We start from the raw sequence: 15,777 nt of genomic DNA, 5'->3' as shown, positions 1-15,777 counted from the left end.
GGATGGCCTTCAGTTATCACCGAGATCAAGAAGCAGCACCCCAGCCCTGCCTGGTGAAAAAAAAGCACACGTTTTTAAAAATGGGTTTCTTGGGTGTGCGGCTGGCTCAGCCGATAGAACATGCAACTCTTGATCTTGGAGTTGTGTGCTCCAGCCCCATGTTGGCGGTAGAGTTTACTTTGAAAATAAATAAATAAATAAATAAATAAATAATCGGGAAAAAACAGGTTCCTGTTTCTCTGTTTGGGGTGTCTTGTGTCCAGCTGACCTGACACATGTGCTCCAGGGCCTGATGCTGCCTGGGTCCATGTCCACGGCCTCATCCCCTCTGTGTGCTGCCTGGGCTTGGCCTGGCCGCCTTCCTCTCTCTCCAGACTGTCCCTGACCTTTCTGGTGTAGCTGGAGGCCATGTCCTTGATGGGAAGGGAGTCAGCGGAGCATGTGCTCTGTGTCCCTCTGCCAGGCTGGAGCCCTGGGGCCATCACTTTTGGTTCTGTGTCCTTGGTAAGTTCCAGAACCATCGTGAGCCTTAGTTTCCTCACTGGTGAAACAGGTGGACCACCACCCCCTTTGAGAGTTTGTTTTCTGATTATGTAAAATAACACATGTGCAGCAGATACGTGATTTCCATGTGTTTCCTGGAGTGACCCTAACCTTCACAGAGAACTAGTGAGGCCATGTTCCATAGGAAATTCTGATATGCTCCTGTTTTGTACTTGAAATTAGAACGGGTCATGGAAGCACAGTGTGACATATGTTCTGTAATAGACTGATAGCAGTGACCTTTTCCCATCCACAGTGCTGCAAACTCCTGCCCATCCAGCCCCCGGGGAGCAGGGTCTTCGGGGTACAAAATGGGCCGTGTGATACCAGCTGACCTCAATTTAATGGCCGACAACTCACAGCCAGAGAATGAAAAGGAAGCTTCTGGTGGAGACAGCCCAAAGGTAAATGTTTTATAGCCTTGAAACAGAACCCAGGGGCCATAACACAGCCAGCTATCCTCACTTCATTATCTGCAGGTCTATGAACACCCCGACCAGGGCCTTTGAGAAGTGCACGTCAGAGTGGATGGATGGCTGGTTGTGGGGCCCCTCCCTATTGAGCATGTTCTTGGGGTGGGGGTCTTGAATTCTTTTGGTCATTTAGCACTGGGTGCTCCCCATTGGCAGCTGTGGACCCAGGTGTTGAGAGCTGAGCCGGTGAAAGACAAGAGAAGCCTGTGGTCCTCACAAGGAGATGTGCACTGTGGCCCAGGAATCTGTTCCTGGGATTTCGTCCTGCTGTCACAGATGTGGAAGGTTGTGCGTGCACTTTGTCTGAATGCATGTGTGCACAGAACACACATTTTTGAGATGGTCCACGCTGTGACCCTGCATGTTTTTATTCTTTGACCCAGGAATGCCCCTTCTAGGACTGTGTCTAAAGGAAATGGCAAAAATCTCAAACATAAGTTTATATAAAATAGAAAATTTAAAGCAGCCTAAGTGCCCCATAAGAGAAGAATGATCAAGCAGGGGACTATCATGCAACATAGCTAACAACGTGGAAGTGTCCTTGGCATAATGCTGAGTGAAAAGCATAAAGCAATGCATAATATTATTTTAATTACTTGTGTATAAAATGTGATGTATTTGCGCAGTAGAACACGACATGGCCATGGAATGGATGTACCGTAGCCAAGCCTGTCTGCTGCAGCCAGGAGCCTCGTACACAAGGTGTGCTGGGCAGGGGAGGCAGGCACAAAGAGGCACCCCTCTGTAGGATTCCATTTTGTCCATTTGCCTATTTAAAATCAGTCAGAACTAAATTGTATTTTTTCAGGGTGCATTCTGAGATGATAAAACTTGTAATTAGTCACAAGATTGTGATCACTATAAAATATCATGAATAATGGTAGAGGCTGTGGGCTCAGGGGGCATATGGAAGCTTCTGGAATGTGGGCTGTGTTCTCTCTTGATCTAGTGTTGGTTGTACTGACATTCACTTTATAAAAATTTGTTTTCAGCTGATAAGGATGTATTATGGGCTTTCCTGTCTGTGTTACATTTTTCAGTAAAAAAAGTTTTTAGGAACATATAGAAGAAAGGTTAACAAGGAAACACACTGAATGGCATAAGCGCAGTGAAGAAGGCTTCGTGTTCTCTCCTGGTCCCTGGGGTGGTCTCCAGTGGTGCCAGTCTGCCTGGCCCTTTTGTGTAGAGCTCAGAGTGTGTCCACTCAGGACAGATGGGGCAGAGCCCAGTGTAAGTGCTCAGGAAATACTAGCTATTTAAAAGTGGGGTGCTGGGGTTGTAGATGATTCTGTCTTTCTTCGTGGAACATGTCCGCACCGCTGGCTGTCAGGACGGAGCATGGCCTGGGCAGCTAAAGCCCATGTTCCTCTCCTTAGCAGGTCTGTCTTCCTGCCTTGTCTGTCTGTCAGTCCTCTGTTTGTCTCTTCTTTTACTCCGTTTGTGTTTATCCCTAAGCAATGTCTAAATTGCTCATTTTTTAAACCTCATGTAACAAGTATTGTCTTGAATATATTCTTTTGCAGCTTCCTGTTTGCATTCACTATTATGCTTCGTGGTTCATTTAAGTTGATTCGTACATTCTCCAGTTCACAACCAGGGGTGGACCCTCTCCCCAGTGGGCTTATTATGCACATGTATGTGGGGTTCTGAGCTGTTACAGTGACAAGGAGCCACTTGTGGCCTGGAGTGCGCTGGAAGCAGGGATGTCCATGTTCTGCGGTGTGCACAGCGGCCCTGCACACTCGGGCGCCTGCCCGAGTGCCTGAGACGCCAGGGTCGGAGCCCGATGTCTGACATATGGTGCTCCCCTCTGTGGGGTTTCCTAATGTGAGGAGCTTCTCTGTTGATGGGATGGGGCGGTTCTGAGTGGCTGTCACTTTGGCCCTCGTGTGTGTGAGGACCCACCAGGGCCTGGGAGGGAGTCTCCTCCCCTCACCATCCTGACTCTTCACTTGATTGCTAGATCCATGTGACAGGCCTCTGGCCATGATTTAACATGTGTTGCCCTGGACTCTACTGAGGTCAAAAAGCTTTTTTGTTTTCCTTATGTTTTTCATATTTGCCGTGTGGAGTTTCTCCTTACGTGGTTTTAATATTTGTTTTTACACTGCTTGTACACTTTTCCATTTGCTTCCTATAAACTTGCCAAATGCTTTTCAATCAGATTATATTGTTTTCATAGTAAGGAAAACTAAGCATTTCAGAGGAACACTTGAAAACATCAACAATCCTGAATTTTAGTGAACTTAAGTGAAAATTTTGATAACTTCAATAATCTCTTTTTTTTAACTTAAATACAGGATGATTCAAAGCCTCCTTATTCCTATGCACAATTAATCGTACAAGCAATTACGATGGCTCCTGATAAGCAGCTTACTCTAAATGGAATTTATACTCACATCACTAAAAATTATCCATACTACAGGACAGCGGACAAGGGCTGGCAGGTAAATCTGTTTCGGTTTGTTATGAAATGTTGCTGTGATATGTGGGTAGATGCTGATTGACAACTGAAAGAACATTTAAGCTGCTTCCCGTACCTTGGGCACAGGGCAAAGGTAGAGGGAGACCCTTTTTGGCTAAGGGAGGAGGAAGTGTTGGAGGCCACTGTCCCCACGCTCTGACCTCCGCGCGGAGCAGAAGGAATAGTGGCTCTAGAAGCAGACCTCAGCCTGTGGTTTTTATGGTCACTGTCCCCACGGATGGGAAAGGCATGGATTATTTGAAAGGTTTCCCTTCAACCATTGCAGTTAACTCCCTGTGTCTGAAGTAAAGGAAAGTTAAAAACCCAGCCCTTCGCTTAGGCTTTCTTTTGTCTTCCTTATCTGCATCTGCTGGCGTACCTAGCTTCTCGAAGTCTACACAGAGATGGTTTTCAGACTTTTATCAAGGAACCCTTTCTTCAAAAGACCTTTTCCCATTGGGCCATACATGAGCACAGATAAATGTGGTGCTGCCCTGCGTAAATTGGGGAGCCCTCCTGCTTGTGCACCTGTGCTTTCAGATCATCCCTGGGCTGTCTGGAACCTGGGCCTTCTCAGAGGACTCTGAAAAATCAGTGCATATTTCCTTGTTCAGCTTTTTAGTTTAGTTTAGTTTTTAAACTTTGACACTGTAGTTTTTTTCTTCTTCTGTGTGTCTGTGTTCTGTGTGTCTGCTTACTGGATGTATAGTAGGATCTCTCTAATTCAGGCAATATGGGAAAGGCAAATCTGAAATACAGAATATTAAAAACATAATAAAAGAAGAAACATTGGTTTGCAGTTCTTGAATTCATTAAGTCACAAGGAATGGCAACAGTCTTCCTTTCAGGCTTAGTGAGTAAATGATCCTTTGAGAAATGTGTTTGCTGAACCATAACCATAACCTAGTGATGGAGGTGGGGGGAACCTTTTTCTGTTTAATGAGGGGCAAAAAACTTTTTTCTTCCTCCTGTAGACATATAAACATGTTATAATAAAAATAGTCCATCAGCCAAATCCTGAACATTTCCTTTGTAAGGGGTCTTTAGTCATGTAAGGGTCTTTGATTGTGGAAGGTACAAAGTAAGACCCACCCTCCCCTCCCAGCCTGGGGCATCTGCACCCTGCTTGCCTCCCTGTGCACGGCTAGGTGGCATTTCTTAGTTGGCAGTGAGGAAAATGCTGGATTTGGAGAACACTTTGATATCCAGCTACCTGGCAGGTCTCTCAGCACATTGGACAAGAAATCCTTGTGATACTGACCATATTTTAATCTAGAACAGTGAGGTTGTGCTTCAGAGAAAATGTAAAGCAGAGGAAGCAGAACCAGATGATAATCTATGTCCGTGTCTGGTGATTGTACCTGGAACAAAGCTCCTATGTGTGGGCAGGTGAGGTTTCAGAATGCCCTGTCAGGAGTGTGGTAGGGTTTCGTACAGCACATTCTGTGCAGAATTCTGGTGATTGGAAACAGCAGTTAGCTGGGCTTAATGGGAGTGAGTATTTCCGAAAAGCCTGGCCAGGCTTTGAATAATCTCTTTCCCTGTGTTTCCTTAACATCCATTGATGCGAGAACTGCCTCCAAGCATCATGTGGTTTTCTGGCCGAAGGGCAAAGGCCAGCTCTCCCGGGTGGCCTCCTCCTGGCTTCGGTCTTGTGGGGAGTTAGTCGGGTCAGGTGCGGTCCCCACGTGCACTGATTGCCCCTGGCCGCTGGAAGTGACTTCGTAGCATGCTGAGAGCGGAGAGAACAGACGTAACTGCTGCAAGGCAGGCACCCTCTCTGTTCAATTGTCATTAATTTTTTTATTGAAACATCTTTTCTGTCTAGATCAAGGTCCGTAAGGGTGACTGTGCGCCTCTTGCCCATGTCAGGCTGCTCCTGAGACATTTCGCACCTCCTGGCTCCAGCATTTTAGCAGGAAAGGGATTTCCTGCTGCACGCCTCCCTTTAATTTATGTGCATGCACTCAGTTTCTTTCTGTCCTCAGAGGTCCTTAGCTGTCCCCAGTACTGACCCACACGTGTCCTTTTTCTGTCATGAGAATTCTCTGAGGTACCCTTCCCAAAGAGACCATGTTTAAAGTCTTTGTATGTATGGAGACCTTATTCCCATTTCCTCACTCTTGGCTTAAAACAAAAAAGCCTTTCCATTTTGCAGCCTTGTTTCATAAAAGAGCCCGATCTGTTTTCTTTGCTAGGATTTTCTTTGCATAGAGAGTAGGGGGAAGACTGTCACCTAAAACAGCCCATTTTTAAAATGTGGGTTTCCAGGGGTTCCTGGATGGCTTAGTTGTTTAAGCGTCCAACTCTTGATTGATTTCGGCTCAGGTCATGGTGTTGGGCTCGTGGGATCAGGTCCTGTGTTGGGCTCCGCACTCAGCGGGGTGTCTGCTTAGGGTTCTCTCTCCCTCTGCCCCTTCCCCCAGCTTGTGCTCTCTCTCTCTCTAAAATAAAGAAATATTTTTAAAAATTAAAAAAAAAAAAAATGTGGGTTTCCAGACTGCCTCCTGCCCTCCCCTGTGGGGTGAGGGAGGTGGCTGTGCAGGGAGAATGGGACCTGGTGGGCTTGAGCCCCGTGCTCTGCATCAGTTCCTAAGAGATGTGTGTGTTGACACTCCCGCCATGCCTGTTCTGAGTACCTAATGGAAGTCCACAGCTACCTTTCAGGCTTACTTTTGGTATTTTGCATTGTCTACCCATGGCAAAGCTTTTTGATTGGTCTAGAAGAAACTCTAGAATAAAACAAGATCTGACTGTGTCTGGAATGATGGCATATTTCTTTCCTTTGGTTGCTTATTTATGCCAGAATGTTTTCTTATTGTTTATAATTATAATTTTACCCAGCCCAGAGTAGAGGTACTTGTTATGATTAGAAGATTTGAATTTTGGGCCTTTGGGCCTCTGAAAGGACCAGAGCTGGTTTCTTGAAATAGCGGGAGTGCTTTGGGTTCACCTCATTCTGCACATTGAACTCTCCTTCTGGAAGGTACTTGACATGTCCTCATCAGTTTCTTTATGAGTCCTTAGTAGAGCGTTCAGTGTGATTGGGACAAACAGACAGAAACTAGAGTCTAGGCAGGAGTGCCAGAGGTGCTCATGGAGGACAGTGACCAGCTCTGCACCTTTCCCCTGGGTCTGGGTCAGCTGAGGAGCCGGGAGGGAGGAGGGGCTGTTGTTCAGGGTTCTGGGAAGCAGCCTTGAGTAGGGGAGGATTTGGGGGGAAGAGAATGTGCTCAGTATTGCAGATCCTTTTCTCTGTAGTTCATTATAAAGAATAACAAGCTGCCTTTTCTCTGCATATAATAATTTCTGAATCATTAGAGTCCAAGTCAGTGTGATTTTAGTATATGTAGCTTGACTTGATCAAATTACAAAGGTCTTAAATTACCTTAGAAATACAGTTACTTTATTCCATCTCTGTCTGCATTAGATACCTCTTACTACTTACTCACATTTTCTAGTCTTTTTGGCTAGAATATCACAGCTTCTTTGTTCTGTAGGCTCATTGTGAGTGGAGAGGAGGTTAGACCCTGTTGTGATGGTGCCTAATAGGTTCTGTCGCATTTTCAGGACAGAAAATACCAACTCCTTCCTCTCAGAACTTGCATACAGCTTGTCGGTGGCGTGAGGGTCCATAGTCCCCTGGAGTGGCACTTCCTCCCTCCAGATGCCCCCTGTGCTCACTTTCCTTTTTCCTCCTAGCAACACCACATTACAGGATTAACAGCCTTTGGCGGGGGCTCCTCACCTCCCACGTCCTTCACTGCGGCTTGGCGGTCACTTCTGAGGACCTCTTGACCCTCACTGGGCAGTCGTAAGGATTGTCTTGTTCACAGGGAGAGTGTCATGGTCTGGGTTTGCTTTTCTCAACCCATAGTCTTGGAGTCTACCTTCTTTCTCCTCCAAACACAGAATGTCTGCATGTATTTGGAGGAGGATTGTCTTCTTTCTCTGGTGGAGGCACCAGTAACAGTTCGATTTTCTGGAGGAATTAATAGAAAGGTATTGTTGGTTATTAGCTAAACCCTGTGATAAAACATAGTAGTAAGTATCTGTGGTTATTAAAATATTCTAAATCTCACAGAATGCATTTATTTATAAACAATTTCACAAAACACAGACACAGTCTAGCCTGCACCTTCATGTTGCCAGCGAGGTGACTGGTTTCCACGTGGTGTTTATCACAGCCCATGACTGGTGCGACACTTGAACAGTCCCCGAGACGGGCTGTAAAGTAGAATTTGATACATTTTGATTTCTGAGCCACCTCTGGCAAATGCAGTATTTCAGGCTGTGGCTAACAGTTCTGTTCGAAGGTTAATTGGGGGGAATTTAAAGTGATTTTTGAATAGCCCAGAATTTTACTCTGAGTTACCACCATTTTGAAACTTTAGTAGTTTAATTTTTTTTAATTTTAAATTTAAACGTTAATGTAAACACATGAAATCATGTGGATGCATGACTTTCCTCTAGCTGTTCCTGACTTTTTGGAGGGCTCAGGATCAGGTGTGCTGCCAAGAGTTATTCAGGTTGCAGCGGGAGCTTTCCTGAAATCGTCTGTAAACTGTGAGCCAAGCTTTTTGTAACAGAGTAGAGTAGGGGTTGAGAGAGAAATTTTCTGTATGTGCCTCACAAGATTATTTTGTGGATCAAATTTAAAAAACCGATATGGAAGCATTTTGGAAAGTTCTCTTGTTACCGGAAGATGGTGTCTATAATACTTCCCAACCTTTAGCTCATATTTCTCCTTTGCTGGTTTACTGAATACTTGATACTGGATTAATTCATTTTAGATGGCTGTGACAGACTCCTATAAGCTAATTCTGTGCTCAAAAAGATTTTAAAGGATTGGCTTATTTTGGCTCTGTTCATCTCTAAGAAGGGAGAGGCCCGCAGGAAATGTCAGATGACAACAGTGATAATCCTTGGTTTCCTACCTGGAAAAAAGATGGAAGTTGACATTTTTCCTGTTGGAAATTGCCTCCTTCCCTTTGGTGTCGATTTCCCACCCTTCCTTGTTCCCCAGGTCCCCTTCTTGCCCCTGGTGGCCACCCTGCCACACTGTTCCCAGAGCCGCGTGTCAGCCTCCGGTGGAGGGGAAACACCCCGAGCCCCTTCTTCACTCAGGGGAGAAGGGCTGGTTCCTTCCAGCACAGTGCTGCTTTTAAAGTTGTCTGCCCTCTGCAAGGGCTGAGTGCTAGGTTTCTGCTTTGCAGGGCACTAAAACTGGGGCACATTTTGATTTCTCAGCAAAGAAATATATGAATTCTACGTATTTTTTTATGTTTCATAGAATTCAATTCGCCACAATCTCTCTCTGAATCGTTATTTCATCAAAGTACCACGTTCCCAGGAAGAACCAGGCAAAGGCTCATTCTGGAGGATAGATCCTGCCTCTGAAAGCAAATTAATAGAGCAGGCTTTTAGGAAAAGACGGCCTAGGGGCGTGCCTTGCTTTAGAACCCCTCTGGGACCGCTCTCCTCTAGGTAAGGAAAAAAGACAAACAAAAAGACCTCACTTACTGGTCAGTGAATTTACCTTCCATGTATTGGTCAATTTTCCTTTTGCAAGTGAAGGAATTGCCAAATGCATTATGATTAAATGTTTGGGGTGGGGATTTGAAAAGAAGTGTTGGATGCTACCCAGGGACTTTTTCTTAATAGTGGTCTGAAACAGTTCAGATTGTTGATGAACTTTTCTTTAAGCTGTGTTCCCATGTTGCCGTTGTGGCTTCATCGGACTCCTTACATATTGCGTTTGATGAGCAGTGTGTGTTCCTTTCCTTTGGCATGTGAACAGCTCTTTAAAGCCGCATTCAAGGTTGACTTATACAACGTTAATTGCCTGATTTTCAAATTATACATTTTTAGCTTATAGATACTCTGTTTTTAACAAACAAAATGACCATGACGTAAATCTTAAGCCCCTGCCTCCTTGCGCACTGCTGGCTCCTGATGCCGGTGGACAGGAGCTGCTTCGAGAGGGCAGCCAGTCCACTTCCGCGGCGGTGCAGCCTGTGCTGGGCATGGAGCTGTGGTCGCCCAGCACTCCACACTGGCTGTCACAACTGAGTGAGTCTCGCTGGGGATCTGTCTCAGGTCACGGGCATTCACACAGAAAGTAGGACTTACAGAGCTGTAGTCGGTTGGCAGAAGACAGATGACACCCCTTTTTTCGGAATGCACTTTATTGAAACAAGGCAGCTTTATGAGTGCTTTACCTGTAAAAATCCACTGTCTTCTTTTTGGTAATCCAGAAGTGCCCCAGCCTCTCCCAATCACGCTGGAGTGCTCTCTGCTCACTCCAGTGGTGCCCAGACTCCCGAGAGCCTGTCGAGGGAAGGTTCACCAGCCCCCCTGGAGCCTGAGCCCAGCGCCTCGCAGCCCAAACTGGCCGTCATCCAGGAGGCACGGTTTGCCCAGAGTGCACCAGGTGAGATGTGCAGAGACAGGGCAGGCATGGTGGGCAAGGGGGTGGGTCAGAAAGGTAGGGGCGCCAGGCTCCTCAGAAGGAATGCAGCAGAGGCCTTGGCTCCTTTGTACCTGGTACTTTCTGCATAGTACCTGCATGCTTACTGTAAGCTCTGAAAAGCTAATAGCACTGTGAGTATCTAAAAAATCAGTGAACATTGTTTTATGTAAATAGCTTGTGTAGATGCCTAAAATAATTTAGAATTAATCTGTTTCTTAGTTCCTTTGTCATTCAAAAATTATGAAAAAAATCCCCCACGCAAAGAAATAACACAAATTAGACAAACTAGATACTGATTCACAGCAGAAACTGTTCACTTAATGAATAGGTGAGCATTTCATTACGAAGTCGCAATGCAGAATAAAAATGCGTGCTCTGGAGAATTTAAAAACAAAAAACAAGAAATAACATAGCATGGAAATGTGTCTGAACTAATTCTGTTAATGGTTCCTGTTTGGCTTGCAAGATGTGCATTTTGATAGTGGGATTCCTGACCATGCTGACAACATGTCACCCATGTGTAACTCCTGTCACCCGGGTGTCTTTTCCTTTATTCTGTGCCCAAACCAGAAGGAGCAGGGGTTGGTTGGCAGAGTTTGTAACTGTGTCTGGACTTTGCGGTTCCCTTGCACCTACCATAAGATAAAGACTTTGATCCTGGGGGAGCATGGCCCCCTTGTTTGGGCCTCAGTAGGTAGCTTCTTCCCATATACTGTGTCGACATTTTCTTTTTCGTGAGGAAAGAACTGTGGAAAGAGGTGTTGTAACAGATCTGAATAGAGCAAGAATTGCATTTTTTGCAGTTAGATACATGAATTAGGTATCTCCATTAAAATACTCCATTTCTCCCATCGTGTGTGACTTCACTGTTACAAGGTGAAAGGGGGCACGTCCTCTCATTAGTCTGTGTGTTGTGAGTGGGTGGTTGTACTTGGTCAGCTCTGGGACACGGTTGGAGGAACATGGGCGACTGCACCTCACCGCTGCTCCCTTGTCCGCTACAGGCTCGCCTCTGTCTAGTCAGCCCGTTTTAATTGCCGTGCAGCGGCAGCTGCCGCCAACGATCAAGCCTGTCACCTACACAGTCGCTGCTCCCGTGACCACTTCGACCTCCCAGCAGCCTGTCGTGCAGACGGTGCACGTCGTCCACCAGATCCCTGCGGTGTCCGTCACCAGCGTGGCCGGCCTGGCCCCAGCGAGCACGTACACTGTCGCCGGCCAGGCCGTGGTCACTCAGGCGGCCATGCTGGCCCCTCCTAAGGCAGAGCCGCAAGAGAATGGAGATCACAAAGAAGTAAAAGGTGAGCAACAGAAGTAGTTGCTGCGGGTGGTTTCTCAGGCTCTCAGATGCCCAGCAGACTTGTTCGCCTGACACCTTTTCTAATCATGTCATGTCTTAGGTTTGCTGGCCACCCGGTGAGATTTCTGTAAGCTTTCCAGTAATATCAGTTGGTATCATTTCTTTGCCTTTTTAAATTTCAGTGAAAGTGGAACCTATTCCTGCGATTAGCCATGCCACACTGGGCGCTGCTAGCCGGATCATTCAGACGCCACAGACCACCCCAGTCCAGACGGTTACCATAGTGCAGCAGGCACCTCTAGGTCAGCACCAGCTACCAATAAAAACTGTAACGCAAAACGGGACTCACGTGGTGCCAATCCCTGCCGCCGTCCATGGCCAGGTGAACAATGGTAAGCAGTGTCCTCCGCGGGTAATAGGGTACAAATATCAAGAGCGAAGATCCTTTGCTCTCCTTTTATGAATGACAGTGTTCCATGTTTTGGTTCCGACTGTTACAATTTTAATTTTTTGTGTGAGGAGATGTTTGCATTTCTAGACTACAGGAAACCTTTTTTTTTTTTTTTAAGATTTTATTTGTCAGAGAGCGCAAGCAGGGGGAGCAGCAGAAGGAGAAGCAGACTCCCCGCTGAACAGGGAGCCCGATGGGGGATTCGATCCCAGGACGCTGGGATCATGACCTGAACCAAAGGCAGATTCTTTACCAACTAAACCACCAAGGCATCTCTAAACTTACAGGAAACCTGATAGTACCGTAGGGTACCTGGCGAGTGGTTGTGGGTGTTAGCTCTCATGGGATCCCACTGGAGGAGCCGTTTGGGCAGATTAGTGTTTCTGTAAATACCTAGAGAGAAATACTCCTGCCTTGTCGTGTGTAGATACCTGGGTGTGGTCTAGAGGTAACAGGAGGTTTGGGTGCTGGTACCCACCTGCTGAAATGCCCCTGGGAGGGGTGCCTCAGCAGATCTGTCCAGTGGCAGTGCCCTCCTCTGGGCGTGTGTGTGGTGTGCCTGTGTGTCTGACAGAAGCCAAGAGTCCTGTGCACGTAGCTCTCTATGAATGTTGTGACATAAACTAGTAGAGAAGACAGGACAGACCAGGGGAGCTTGGATTTTAAATAAGGGCACAGAGAACTTCCTTTCGCCGAGGCTTGTGGAGCAGGGTGAAGGGTGGGAGTCCAGTGTCCTTGCTGCTGCTGTTTCAGCAGTGGCTTCTTGCCCAGGCGTGTGGAGCGCCTGCTGTCCATCAGGACTCAGCAGTGGCCTGCAGGACCTCAAGCCGTAGAGTCAGGCTGCTGGCCAAAAGCAGCTCTCTGTGTCCACAGACAGTTCCTTTGAAAGAGAATAGGGAACAGAAGTCTTGTGTTGACCTCCTGCTCCTTACTGAGCTGTTACGGAACGGAGGAGACCTGCATTTACCTCATGGGATTCAGATTCCCACTCTGCCTCACCCCAAATGCAGTGGAAGAATAAGATCTGGAACCTTTTCTGGGGAAGACTAACCACCTGAGAGTTCTTTGTTTTTAAATAATAGTTGACATATGCCAGCCTGTGGACAAATGGAGAAATTTACAATGTTACCCATTTAAAATGCTTTCTTCTTGGGCTCTGTGTCTCCTAAGTATTAAGAGTTGTTTGGGCCTTGCTCTTTTCTCTTTGAATAAGTTTGTCACTGTGACTGGTCTTGATGCAGCAAACTTGGTGGGTCCTGGAGCTGGAAGCAGGTGGCATTGGGAGGTGGATGGTCGGTCCTCTTCTGGTTGGAGTCCTGCTCAGTGTGTAGCCATGGTGCAGGCCGGTGACTCCCTCTCAGGCCCTGCCTGAACAGGTGTGGCCTGGGGGCCCAAGAGTGTGCATTTCTAACACATTCCAGCTTGTCTGAGAACCACTGGTGCAAGTCAGTGGCCTTTTATGTCCAACTGTCTGCTGGAAGGAGTTGGAAAAACTGTGTATCCCTTTCTTTTTTTTTTTTTTTTCAAAGATTTTATTTATTTATTTGAGACAGAGAGCGAGTACATGAGAGGGGGGAGGGTCAGAGGGAGAAGCAGACTCCCCGCCGAGCAGGGAGCCCGATGCGGGACTCGATCCAGGGACTCCAGGATCATGACCTGAGCCGAAGGCAGTCGCTTAACCAACTGAGCCACCCAGGCGCCCTGTGTATCCCTTTCACATGTGTAAGATGGTATCTAAAATTTTTCTTTACAAATTTAATAAGCAAAGGATTAAGTTGTCCACTATTGAAAATACTGATATTTTAGAAGTTTTACACCGTTCTCTTAAATGTGCTGCTGGCTCTGAATACTGCCCTGATTTGATAACCACTCTCAGAACATATCAACACCCAGACAGGCCCTCCTGCCCTTGTCACTGAGTCCCATGCCCTCACGGATCTTGTATGAATGCCAAATATTTTATGCTTGAATGTGGTTTATTGAGGACATTTTTTACTCTGCAACAAGAGAATGCAGAAATGTTAAAGATTTAATTGTGACTATAAGGGTTGATTTATCAATTGTTATTACTACGGTCGATCAAAACCAAAAACACAGGGGTGCCTGGGTGGCGCAGTTGGTTGTTTCCAACTCTTGGTTTCAGCTCAGGTCATGATCTCAGGGTCATGAGCCCGCATTGGGCTCTGCGCTCAGTGTGGAGTCTACTTGAGATTCTCTCTCTGCCCCCTCTCTGCCCCTCCTGCTCATGAGTGCTCTTTCTCTAAAATAAATAAATAAATCTCAAAAAAAAAACCCACCAAAAATATAATTCTTATAAATTAAAATTGTATTAAAGATGAATTTCTTAATCTCGGGCTTTAAAGAAAGCCACACAGTTATCATTGACAGTCACCGCAGGGTCAGCCCCGAGACCTTGTTCCCTCTCAGAAGAAGGAAGGGTGGAAAAAATATTGTAACTCCTTCCAGTTTTAGTCATCTTTTAGCAAAAACCATTTTAAATTATCTGTTTATTGGTTCTTTAATTTGGTTGCAGTCTTTCATTTAGAAATCACTGGCTTGGAAAGGGTTTTTTATCCGGTCAGCAGTGATCCCACGTCACAGCACCTGTGTCTTCAGTATCCCTTTGTTTCACGTGCCATCCCGACACGCTCCTCCCCAGCGGCAGCGCCCAGCCCAGTGGGTGAAGGAGGTGCTGTTGAGAAAGGGGAAGGAGGTGGCAGATGAGCTTTAAGACCCCATGGGCAGGAGGGTGGCCTGGAGGTAGCTCTCCTTACACAGTGTCAGGTGTCGTTTGGGTGCGCACAGCCTGTGACTTCCTTTACCTGTGAAAGTCACTCTGGAGAAAGGAAAGCAGTACCTGTTATTAATCAGTTGTGAAAGTCAGCAGCTTTGGTATTTTTCTTTGAAGCTTGTTATTATGGAAAATGTCAAACATTCCGGAAATTACCTCACAGCCGATCTTGTTCCATTCTCCCCCATCTGTTCCCCACCCAGATCCAGACGTAGTGTCATTTCATCGATTAATATTTCAGCATCTCTAAAAGAACTTCCTTGTACTGTGTAAGCACCATACCATTATTGTCATTTTTTAAAATTAGCAGTAATTCTTTTATACCTAGTATCTCTTTAGGATTCAAATCATCTATTTCTTTTTTTAAAAAAAAATAGTAGTAAAATATACATAACACAATCGACCATTTTAAAGTGTACAAGTCTGTGGCATTAAGTACATTCACAGTGTTTTGAAACCATCACCTCTAATGAGTTCAGAAGAAACTGTATACCTGGTAAGCAGCTACTTCCTGGTTCCCTCTTACTGAGCCCCTGGTGGCAACTAATCTGCTGCCTCTGTGGACATTTACCTACACTGGACATTTCCTGTAAATAAAACATGGGGCCATTTATATCTGGTCTCTCTCAGTGAGCATCACATTTTGAGGTCATTGATGTTGTAGCCTAGGTCAGCTCTTCTTTATGGCTCAGTAGGTTTCCATTTTTGTTGATTCATTCATCAGCTGATGGACATTTGGGTTGTTTCCACCTTCTGGCTGTTGTGAATAGTACTGCTGTGAACATTCGTGTATATGCATTGAGTCCTTGTTTTCATTTTGGGGGATTGTAACCTAGGAGTAGAACTGCTCATTAATATGGCAAGTCTGTGTTTAATTTATTGAGGAACTGCCAAACTGCCACAGCGGTTACAACATTTTGCATTCCCACCAATGATGTGTGAGGTTCTGATTTATCCACATGCTGACCATCACTTAGTATTTTCTGTTAGTTTTTTTTTTTTTCCCCCTCAAGGCCATCTTACTGGGTGTAAAGTGGTATCAGTGTGGTGGTGGTTGTTGTTTTCATTGTTTTTTAAGAGCGGGAAAGTGGAGGGAGGGGCAGAGGCAGAGGGAGAATCTCCAGGAGATTGCCCCACTGAGCGTGGAGCCCAGGGTAGGGCTTGATCCCTCGACCCTGAGATCGTGACCTGAGCCGAAATCAAGAGTCAGAGGCTCAACCGGACTGAGCCACGTAGGCACCCCAGGTATCAGTGGTTTTGATTTGCATCTCCCTCATGACTAG

At 46.1% G+C, this 15,777-nt stretch overlaps 1 protein-coding gene across 2 annotated transcripts in view; it reads left to right on the top strand.

Annotated features, from left to right (window-relative positions):
* The window catches only part of FOXK2 (forkhead box K2), a 65,859-nt gene that overhangs the window by 42,309 nt on the left and 7,773 nt on the right, over positions 1-15,777 (top strand). For both annotated transcript variants that reach the window (XR_014140318.1, XM_081804178.1), the window contains exons 3-8: positions 800-947; positions 3,317-3,463; positions 8,774-8,967; positions 9,738-9,913; positions 10,957-11,253; positions 11,435-11,644. Coding sequence is in view for 1 of the 2 variants with exons in the window: in XM_081804178.1 (XP_081660304.1) it covers positions 800-947; positions 3,317-3,463; positions 8,774-8,967; positions 9,738-9,913; positions 10,957-11,253; positions 11,435-11,644 (1,172 nt within the window). In the remaining variant the exon portion in view is untranslated. The remainder of the gene's footprint in view (positions 1-799; positions 948-3,316; positions 3,464-8,773; positions 8,968-9,737; positions 9,914-10,956; positions 11,254-11,434; positions 11,645-15,777) is intronic.

Source organism: Leptonychotes weddellii, chromosome 15 (genome assembly GCF_054177405.1).
Source record: "Leptonychotes weddellii isolate Sample4059 chromosome 15, ASM5417740v2, whole genome shotgun sequence".
Classification (NCBI taxonomy): domain Eukaryota; kingdom Metazoa; phylum Chordata; class Mammalia; order Carnivora; family Phocidae; genus Leptonychotes; species Leptonychotes weddellii.
This window is presented reverse-complemented; position numbering and strand designations above follow the sequence as displayed.